Genomic DNA, 11,293 nt, shown 5'->3' on the forward strand with positions numbered 1-11,293 from the left:
TTCAAAGGGCTTTAAATGATACCAGACGAGGAATAAGAGTCTTATCTAGTGAAACGATCGGTCATTTTCGAAAAAAATACAACTGTATATGCTTTATAAACACAAATGAATGGCTTGTAAGTGCTTCAGCTTTCCGTATTCTTCAAAAAGCTTACACCGTATGTCCTACACCTTCCTTAATTCATTTAAATACTACGATTTTGTGTAATGTGCTACTGACCTTGACGTGCTATTGTGAAAATCATATTTTCGTAAAAAATGAAAACATGTTGTAAGCAGGAAGTTAATAACTTATATTGAACATTCACAGACAACAACAATTAGCAAATGAAACTTAACAATGGTGACATGCTTCATGCCAGCATACAAAACACATGCATGGCTCCCAGCATTCAATGCGGCACAAATATCAATGCTGCTGAATTATTTTACTATTTATATTTGAGTTATTTATATTTTTTGATTTTTGAGGTTTGTATGAGTGTTGACACAAGAAGTATCACAAGTGATTTATTCTTCTTCTTATTATTATTCCTTAATGCTTCAACTTCATAATTTTTGAAAACAGTCATGAAACTACAGAAGCAATTATTTAAGTCATTTTAATGCAGTCATTTTACTGCTAATAATCAAATCTGCCTTTCACCTTTCTCTTTCTTCACCAGCACACAAATTTTCTCTGGAAACAGTATTGCTTTTGCTAAAGGAGAAATAAGTTAACGAAAGTAAAGAATCAAGAGCCCAAATAAACACTGATCACCATAATGGTGACACCAAACAAAGCAATTTCAAAAATAAATGAATAAACAAATAAATCTTCTGTTAATTCTCAATAAGAAATAAATGCTAAGAAATAAAGTCAGTCTGGTTAGTAATAAGTGAAGCTGGTAATGCTGTTTGTGAAGTTGTTGAATCAGATCTTCAGAGATTTAAAGTCTTTTATCTTCAGTTCATCTAAGGCTGTGGCTGAAGAAAGTTGTAGTTTGTGTTCCTGTTGTTTTTCTTTCCTCTGACATTAAGAAAACTAGACATTTTGACGTTTCCATAACCAAAACGAATGTTTGAAAAACGTGTTAGCTGGGTTGCAGCTTTTTGTAGTTGTATGTTACTCACTGCAGGTTTTATTTGTGTATTATGTAGTGATTTATGTGAAATGCAAGCAGTGTTTCATCTTATTAAATGTTTTGAAAAGGATAAAGCTCAATATATTTTACATAATTATTTAGACTGATGTGACGCACAGGATGAAATGCTTTGCCTAATAAAATGAGAAGCAGGAAACAGACTCGAAGATAACTAAAAACAAATCTATACTAATAATACAGATCTTCAACCTTTACATATATTATTTATTTATTAAACAAACTCTTTCTGTTGACTTCTGCTTTAGCAGTTATTAGCTTGTGATAAGTTCTGCAGAACTAAATTGGTAACACTTGCATTAGCAGAGATATATATATTTCTACAAACCTTCATTTGTATTCATCTGAAGAAAGAACATCATAGATGTCGAATGACGTGGGTAAAAGATGAGTAAAAAGTGAGGACTTTAGCATTTGAAATGAAATATTGATTAAAGAAGTGTCTACTGTTTTGAAATAAGTTGTTTTTTCAAATAAAGGATTCGAGTCAGTGATATCAGCTGGTGTATGTGTTTTTATTGTACTTAGCCTGTAACTTTATAGAGCAAGAGTGTAACAAGCACCACTTTAATTTACAGCCTGTAATGTCACACTTATCCTGTAACTTCATGAAACAAGAGTATATTTCCCCAGTATTTAAATAAAACTTGCAATAGTTTTACTTGCCTTGAAACACTGAAGCCCAAACTTAATGAGTGCTTTTTTGCTTTTAAAAAATTACTGTATAAACGCACTGATATGTACCTGTAAATTAAAAAAAAAAAAAAAAAAGTTTTATGTATTGGTACACTATTATTACAAAAATCTACGCAGTTTTTTTTTTAAAAAAGAGGAAGTGAAAGAGTGAGAAGTGTGTTCACTTACTACTTGTTATTATAATTTTTTTTTTTTTTTTTTTTTCATTCAAAAGCCAGGAGCATAATTATGGGAAACTTGTACCTGTGACAAATACAGCAGCAGAAGACAAAGCAAGAGGAAGTCTGCTTCTCATCACATTTATGACAAAAACACTATCAGGAAACACTGAAACACACAGAGAGCTTCAGAAGAACTGAATCTACTGACAACAGAGAAGATCATTTAATAAGAGAGAAGAATGAAGATCATCTTGACTTTCACTCTGCTGATGATTCCTGGTAAGAATCTGAACTCAAGTTCTGATCCAACAATCACATCAGAAGAACCAGAACAATAATTTAATATTAAATATGTAGTCTACATAAACTAAAATGGTGAAATTAAAGACACTTTGAAATGAATCCCAGTTCAGTATATTTTAGTGTTTTATTAAAGTGTGTTTTTGTTGTAGGAGTCGTGAACTCCAACAGTGTGACAGGAGATACAGGAGGAGAAGTCATGATCACATGCAATTATGATAAAATATATACAGAAAATAAAAAGTATTTCTGTAAAGTACAGTTGAAAACATGTTCTGACCTCATCAAGACTGATAAGAAAAATAATTGGGTTCATTCCGGAAGATTCTCTCTGTATGACAACGACACAAGATCAGCAGTCTTTAATGTGACCATCAGAGATCTGAGAGAACTGGATTCTGGGACGTACTGGTGTGGAATTGAAAGAGTTGGAGAAGATTTACACACTGAAGTGAATCTGAAGGTTAAAAGAGGTGAGTAATTTTGACAGTGACCATCACCAATGCTGTTGTTTTTGGCAATTTAATGCAAAGGTATATCAGTAGTGTTCTTTTTAAATTAAGTTTATTTTCCTGACCCCATTGTCACTTTTTTTTTTTTGCATCTCAAACAAATGCATCTTCATTCAAGATTGTTTATATTGAAAAAAATAGAAATTCCCTTTTTTTTGAGTAAAACTGTTATTTTTGAGCAATTTTGAACATAAATCATGTTAAAGGGCAAATGTCGGCACTAAGAGACTTAATTAGCCAACAGGAGCAGCTAAATAAAGTGAAATTCACTTGCTGAAGTTAATATATAAACATGCGTGTATGTCCAAATGTTCCCCTAAACAAGACAACAATGAGCTAAAACCGTGTCTTAAAGACATGAAAGCACATTTAGTTGGTCTGTTCTATTAGAGACCTATGTAAATATTTATATAATCTCAGGTTGTATTGTGTGATATTTATAGCTGAAGGTGTAGTATGATCATAATGAGAGGCAGGATGTTTGCAGAGCGCAAGAGCAGGGCGCAAGGTAATGCGGTGCTAGTACTAACAAACACGGTTTAAAACTTTCCACACATGCCAGCATGACGAAACTTAGTGTATTTACTAGTTGCCATATCAACACTATATTGAGAAAAAAAAATGTGTCAAAATTAAAAAAAAAAAAAAAAACCTTGGAAGATATTCTGATATTATTTTAATCTTATATCTTTTATTTAACAGTTGAGGTATTTAACCAGCAGAATGTTTAAATCCCAGTTGCGCAGGTGGGGCACAATACACTGCGTTACAATGTGCCCCTATTAAAACTATGCTATTTGATTATGAATTCTATTGAGAAACCACAAGAAAAAGGTGAATAAAGCCTGAGAGTCAATGTTCAGAAATTATTAATTATTATTATGTTTTGAACTATGCTATATAGATGTTTTTGTTCTCAAACGCAAAAATTTGTTTATTTTTAATTATTAAAAAAATGCTAATATTTTATATGAATAAGTTAATAATTGCATTTTATTGACAAAATATTGTTTTGTCTTGTGTGTGTATGTATATATATATATATATATATATATATATATATATATATATATAGATCAGATAACATTTTAAGCTGTCATATGGTCAGGTGACAATGTGCCCCACCTATAGGGCATGTTGTCACATATCACTTCCATTATTTTGGGGTAAATAAAGAAAAAGTATACACTGTATTAATGAAACAAAACCACATAATTGTACTGGACATGTGTGAAATTAATGTGGGAAAAAATAAATACTCTGAACCCCAAGTGAATTTACACAAACTGAGAAAGTCAAAAAGTGTTAATGCCCCGCTCTCCTGAAAATCAAACTTCATGAAGATTTATTATTTACAAAAAGGAAAATTGATGGGGTTTCGTAAGTTTTCAAAGTTTGTCACAGCAAATGTGTTTCTCCATTTTTAGAGCCAAAGACAAATCCACCACCTTTGTTACCATCATCATCATCATCATCATCATCATCATCATCACCATCATCATCATCATCATCATCATCATCATCATCATCGTCTCTGATCATCAGTGTGACTGTGATTCTGCTTCTGCTCATCATTGGATTCATGTCATGCATTGTGACTCTCTACAAGCGTCAGACTCGAGGTAACTCAGCTAATGATGTTATCAGAACTTTGGATATTGTTCAGATAATTTTGCATGTCATGTTATTAACTTAGAGGTTTGTCATAGTCATTTATTTGTCAGAATAATGTTTACAGTTGTTTGCCAGCGAATTACATTGTTGTCTGAGGAATGAGTGAATAGAAAGATGTTGCTTCCCCCTGCTGGTCACAACTAGTCAATGTGAGTCTAATATCTTGAGCATTAATGTGAAATGATGTTTAATGTAGTGTGTTTATTATTACAGACGCTGATTCAGCTGCTAAAGTGTCTGAACCTGGAACAGAAAACAGTGAAGCGGTTTGTAAAATCAAGTTGTTTGACATAAGAACATGTTTGATGGCCTTCATCAAAACTGTAAATAATTTATTTTTCTCTTCCCAGGTTCCTCAAACGCTGCACATTTACGATGAGATTAAAGGCACCAGGCTTAACTGCAAAACCACCCAGTTACCCACAAACCCCTCTGATTCTTGTAAAACTGTTTACGATTCTGCTAAATTACCCATAAACCCCTCTGTGGAGTGGCATAAACAGAGCAATAATCAGTTACCCCAAAACCCTTCTGACACTAGCACTGTTTATGCTACTCCACAATTACCCACAAATCCCTCTGATTCTCCTAAAACTGTTTACGATTCTGCTAAATTACCCATAAACCCCTCTGTGGAGTGGCATAAACAGAGCAATAATCAGTTACCCACAAACCCATCTGACACTAGCACTGTTTACGCTACTCCACAATTACCCACAATCCCCTCTGACACTAGCACTGTTTACGCTACTCCACAATTACCCACAATCCCACCTGATTCTTCTAATACAGTTTAACAGTTTGCGGTTTTAAATGTCAGGTGATTCATATTTGGAACCTTTTATAGGTTTCCATCATTTGCTTTAATTCATTACTTTTAGTTACATGAATTTCTTATTTTAATGAAATTTTATGGGTTAAGCAGCTTGTAGAAAATTTATAAATAACCTATTAAACATGAAATAATTATGCAATAATTGAAGAAATCTCTCCTTACTTAGAACATTTTTATCTTAAAGGGTTCTTTAAAACTGACTCAAGGGGCCTCATTTATAAAATATTAAGTAGAAAATGTCCTGCATTTGATCTTACCATCATTTCTCAAATGCTGCGTGATTCAGGGAAGTCACGCTACATTGAACATCAAATGTGCGTGAAGTCAATAATTACAGAAGTAGTAGTTGTTTAAATCACTTTAATGCAGTCAAGCGTCTGTTATTAAAATAAACATGTTGATCTGCTTTATCTGAAAACACCTGCAACTGCTGATAAAGAAGCAACTCAACAAAAGTCAAAGGTCAAGAGCTCAACTAAAGCAAACACTGATCTCCATGATGGTGACCTCAAACGAAACATTTTCAATAAGACATCAACATCTAAACCTCTGTTAGGATATCTTACATTAGCTTTACAGAAGTTGCTGAAAGTCATTTGACCTTTTTTTTTTTTTACAGTAAACGGGTTTTATTGTAATAATTCAGTAAATACCTGTAAAATAAAAGTGTTTTTCTGAAAAAAAAAAAAAAGTTTAATGAAAATGAAAGTTTTCACACTTTATTTAAATTAGAATATTGTACTTTAATTTTACAGATTTTGTTTGGCAGCCCTAGCTGATAGTCTTTGAACCTTTATGAAAATCTTTTTTATGATTTGAATGATTTACAGTGTGTCCAAATATTTCAGATATAAAAAGAACAACGTAATGATGTTCAATTATTCAATTAATGGGCTATTACTATTATATTATTATCAATAATTAAGAGTTTATCAAGTGAAACAAATTACAATAAGTGTGTGTTATTATTCACTATATAGTAAGCTATACACATTTTAAATTAATACACTATATTGCCAAAAGTGTTAGGACACGCCTCCAAATCATTGAATTCAGGTGTTCCAGTCACTTCCATGGCCACAGGTGTATAAAATCAAGCATTAGGCATGCAGACTGCTTCTACAAACATTTGTGAAAGAATGGGTCGCTCTCAGGAGCTCAGTGAATTCAAGCGTGGTACCGTGATGATAGGTTGCCACCTGTGCAATAAGTCCTTTCGTGAAATTTCCTCACTACTAAATATTCCAAGGTCAACTGTTAGTGGTATCAGAACAAAGTGGAAGCAATTGGGAACAACAGCAACTCAGCCATGAAGTGGTAGGCCACGTAAAATCACAGAGCGGGGTCAGCGCATGCTGAGGCTCACAGTGCGCAGAAGTCGCCAACTTTCTGCAGAGTCAATAGCTACAGACCTCCAAACATCGTGTGGCCTTCAGATTAGCTCAAGAACAGTGCGTAGAGAGCTTAATGGAATGGGTCTCCATGGTCGAGCAGCTGCATCCAAGCCTTACATCACCAAGTGCAATGCAAAGCGTCGGATGCAGTGGAGTAAAGCACGCCGCCACTGGACTCTAGAGCAGTGGAGACGTGTTCTCCGGAGTGACCAATCACCTTCTCTGTCTGGAAATCTGATGGACGAGTCTGGGTTTGGTGGTTGCCAGGAGAACAGTACTTGCCTGACTGCTTTGTGCCAAGTGTAAAGTTTGGTGGAGGGGGATTATGGTGTGGGGTTGTTTTTCAGGGGTTGGGCTTGAACCTGAACAAACCTGATTGGTTTTTAGGCTTGCGCGCACTTTCAAACTTCCGAAACTGCCTTATTCATATGGATGTCTTTCAATGAATGGACATAAATAAATGATGAGAGAATATTAACAATATCTTTATTTGTTATTCAAATATATGTCTTATGGTTTTGGAATGACATGAGGGTGAGTGAATGATGGCAGAAATCTCAATTTTGAGTAAACTATCAATGTGAGTTTCTTGTCTGGTCTTTCTCTTTTATATTTGGTTTTATTTATTGTTTTCCTTATCCATCGTTAGTTGTTTTCTGTGAAAACATGTCGCGATCGGTATTAACAAATAATGTGTCCATGGCAACAGTAGAATTTCATAACAGCAAAACGTGGGTTGCTGTTGTGAAACACTAAAGTCATTCCTTTAGTTAAGGGGAAATCATGCCTTAAGTGTCATACTTAAAGCTGCAGTAGGTAACTTTTGTAAAAATGTCTTTTTTACATATTTGTTAAACCTGTCATTATGTCCTGACAGTAGAATTTGAGACAGATAATCTGTGAAAAAATCAAGCTCCTCTGGCTCCTCCCAGTGGTCCTATTGCCATTTGCAGAAATACACCGCTCCCGGTAAGAAACAACCAATCAGAGCCAGAAGGAGTGTCTTAGCAGTGTCAATCAAGCTCGCATGCGTGCTGATCACACCCCTCTCATGCAGAGCGCCAGCGCGTACAGGCGTCAAATTCAAGATTACCGGTGTGCCGCAGCTTTGCTTATGGCGGAAAAACAATCCAAACTGCCAATTCCTTGAGTGGCACCTGCTCATAAAATAAAGACAGGTAAACGGAAAAAGACAGATGATGATGATAAAAAAGGCAAAAAGAAAGAATTAGACAGAGCCCGAAATAAAACGAGGGTGAATATCGGAGCGGCTTTTCCGAGGTGGAGGGAGCTACGTGTACTTAGGTAAAGTTGGTTTTATATTCGCACATTCGGACTTCTGATAAATTCAGACTTTCCAATAAATGTGCAATAAATTAATGTTTGCGAATTTTAAGCAGCAACATGATATTGACAACCAACGATTGTCAACTTACAACATTTTTCACAGTCGATCAAAATAGGCAAGTATTGTTTTAATGGCATATTTACTTGTGAATGTCCACTGAATGTCCAATGTAGTGTGATTAACAAGGCTATTGAATACGGATGTCCGAATGTGCAAATATAAAACCAACTTTACCCAAGTGCTACGTGTCCTGAAAGGATTAAAAACCGATGCAGAGTTAGCCACATTTCTGCTTGACAAGTAAGTATCCCTTCTTGATTTGTTTCATTTTATAAGAGCTATACAACTAAGATAATTTCAAAACAGGCCTGCCTGTCCCCTGCCTGATGCTTCCTCTTCTCCCCGCCCGTTGACTCCTCGAAGTCGCTGTGGGTGTAATTTCCTCGTCAAAGCCCATTGACTCAGTGTCAAAACTCTAGCCGCATAACATACAGATAAAATGTCACACACTGTGCAAAGCAACTATTGAAACCTACTAATTCACTGGCTTGTCGTGTTGCTGAAATAATGTACTAGCAAACCTTATTTAGCATTACATATCGATAGAATAATTACTTGCATACTGTAACGTTAGTTACCGTTATATTATCTTACTAGCTATTTATTACTTATAGAAATAGTGCAACGTCATATAGTTACATTACATGTATTGCAAAATACGTAATGTTTTGAGGACCAAGTTTGCAGTCAAAGTATGAGCAGGCCATAGTCAATGTAAATCATATTGTTGATGTTTCGTCTGTACCAGTGAATGTGCCATAACTGTTTATTCGCCGTCATCGGTGGCCCGCCTTGCTTACTAGCCTGCGCGTTCACGGCAGGCTCCGTTGTGATGGGGGAGGAGCTGTGGAGGGAGGGCTGTAGCGCAGCATAGAGCAAGGGGGAGTGACCTGTGAGTTGTGCTTGTTCAAATTTTCAGGCTAAGTCAATGTTTTCTAAAAACTCCCTACAGCAGCTTTAATTCATTAAATGTTAACAAGTACAGAAGTTATTACTCTATGAATGTAACTCAAATTGAAAAGACATTTAAAAATTCAAAACAATGTGTGAAAAGAAGCAATGCAAAATGTGAGCTTCTGAGGTAAATATTAAAACAGGGCCTTGACACTTGGGAACAGCCTTCATGGATGTCCGGATCACACACTGCCAGAGCCACATCCAGCCTGAAACAGACAGTGACTTTACAAGATGATGAGAATAATGTGGAAACATCACAAATGCAAAACAAAACCATATTATGACATTGGTGATAATAACAAGTATAACGTCATCTTGTAAATTAGCTGTCTATTTTTTCTGTGTATCTGTGCTGTATTACCTCAGAAATAAATTATATTATTATCAGAATTATTTTATTTGACTGCTTTTGAAATTGTTTTAAATCAGGTACATAAGGTTGTTTGAGTATGTTATTGTGACGAGCAGGGCGGGCGAGAGCCGTGAGGGAACGGCGCGAGGCCGGTGGCGCGAGTGATAATGAGCATCACCTGCGAGGCGCGCCGGCCTCGAGTCTCTCACGGAGGAGCTCCGGAGGCATAAAAGGAGGAGCGATGACCGTGAAGGACGAGAGAGGACCAGGCCTGGACATTATGTTATGTTTTATTATGTTTGTGTGGCCGGCAGACGTCCGCGAGGGTCTGCCGGCATTACTTTCGTTTTGTTCTTTGTTTATTTTATATTAAAGTTTGGTTGAATGTTAAAAAAAAAAAAAAAAAAAAAAAAAAAAAAATCTTGGTCCGGTTCCCCGACACACTGCCGCTCGGTCCTCAGCCAGCCGGGAGGCTCTTCCTCGCGGTGCCATGCGGTGGCACTGGACGCTCGGTGGACGGCCCGATCCTCGACCGCCTCCTGGCGGCCGGCGATGGCTCCTCCGGACTGAGGGCAGCCGGCAGCGAGTCCCCCGTTCCCTGCTCCTCCCCTTTATGGCGGACGGCAGCAGGCTCCGGCCCACGGTGACTCCTCCGCTCCCTCTTGGATGGCAGCCACCCCACCTCGTCCCAGGGGCACGGCCTCGAGCTCTCCGTCCCACCTGTCACTAGGCTCCAGCACCACCGCCTCGGGCAGCCTCCCGCGGTCTTCACACTCCCCCTCAGCAGCGAGGGCTCTCCGACAGCATGTCCCTCCTTCCTCCCGGGTTTCGGCACCAATGTAACACGGTTAGTAGATACGGGAAGAAGGAGGCGGGAACCGGCGAACATTCAACCAAACTTTAATATAAAATAAACAAAGAACAAAACGGAAGTAATGCTGGCAGACCCTCGCGAACGTCTGCCGGCCACACAAACATAATAAAACATAACATAATGTCCAGGCCTGGTCCTCTCTCGTCCTTCACGGTCGTCGCTCCTCCTTTTATGCCTCCGGAGCTCCTCCGTGAGAGACTCGAGGCCGGCGCGCCTCGCAGGTGATGCTCATTATCACTCGCGCCACCGGCCTCGCGCCGTTCCCTCACGGCTCTCGCCCGCCCTGCTCGTCACAGTTATGTTTGACACATTTCAGGGTTTTGTGCTGCAATATCCTGCCTTGTCAAACTTTAAATAAAATGAAACTAAACTATAATTTCCAATCATAATTATAATATTTTAAACAAAAATAACATTCTTTAAGTAGCTGTTGGCATGAAGACTGTCATCAAAACTAAGGGTTTATATTCCAAAGGAATATTTTATTACCTTTTCGAAATAATCCATTAAACCGATGCGATTTGAGGAGCGTGTACTAATATTTTCAGTTCCATTCGCTTGCGCGTTGTCTCAAGGACACGCCCACAAAAGGAGGATATCATGAATATTCGCGTAAGCGCCACCCAGTGGAACAGAATATTTCAGGAACCGAATATATTGTAACACCTGAACACACCAAGCCGACGCCGAAGAACTAGGCCCTGTCCCAAATGGCGCACTTCATGTGGACTTTCGGTCTCGTGGACTTAAATTGCGCGTGCTCGTCGAGTCTACGAGTCCGTAGGCCGTCCCATTCAGCATTTTAACGCTCTGAAGTGTGCTCAGCAGCGCCCCCTTTGTACCCTTGAAGCGGTCTTCCGCGAAGCCCGCATAGATGCAGGCTCCGCACACCTTAACTACCCAGGAATCCTTGCGAAATGCCAATCAGACAACGGAGGGGAGGAGATTTCGCTCAAGAGCAATTGATGACATGGCTGAGAAGAAAATA

At 37.8% G+C, this 11,293-nt stretch overlaps 1 protein-coding gene across 1 annotated transcript; it reads left to right on the plus strand.

Moving 5' to 3' along the window:
- Positions 1 to 864: 864 nt before the first annotated feature.
- LOC125271255 (CMRF35-like molecule 1) lies at positions 865 to 5,961 on the plus strand. The gene is made up of 5 exons (XM_048195312.1): positions 865 to 2,278; positions 2,452 to 2,772; positions 4,239 to 4,433; positions 4,699 to 4,751; positions 4,836 to 5,961. Exons 1-5 carry the CDS (start codon positions 2,239 to 2,241, stop codon positions 5,280 to 5,282), a joined length of 1,056 nt encoding a protein of 351 aa, XP_048051269.1. The 5' UTR covers positions 865 to 2,238; the 3' UTR covers positions 5,283 to 5,961.
- Positions 5,962 to 11,293: the final 5,332 nt, after the last annotated feature.

The sequence above is a fragment of the Megalobrama amblycephala genome, linkage group LG7 (genome assembly GCF_018812025.1).
Source record: "Megalobrama amblycephala isolate DHTTF-2021 linkage group LG7, ASM1881202v1, whole genome shotgun sequence".
Lineage (NCBI taxonomy): Eukaryota > Metazoa > Chordata > Actinopteri > Cypriniformes > Xenocyprididae > Megalobrama > Megalobrama amblycephala.

What these genes read in the sequence shown, in the direction of transcription:
- LOC125271255 (XM_048195312.1), top strand. Translation starts at nt 2,239, where the DNA reads ATGAAGATCATCTTGACTTTCACTCTGCTGATGATTCCTG. An exon ending in CACTCTGCTGATGATTCCTG is followed by an intron (nt 2,279 to 2,451) that starts GTAAGAATCTGA and finishes TTTTTGTTGTAG; the next exon opens with GAGTCGTGAACTCCAACAGT. An exon ending in GAATCTGAAGGTTAAAAGAG is followed by an intron (nt 2,773 to 4,238) that starts GTGAGTAATTTT and finishes CTCCATTTTTAG; the next exon opens with AGCCAAAGACAAATCCACCA.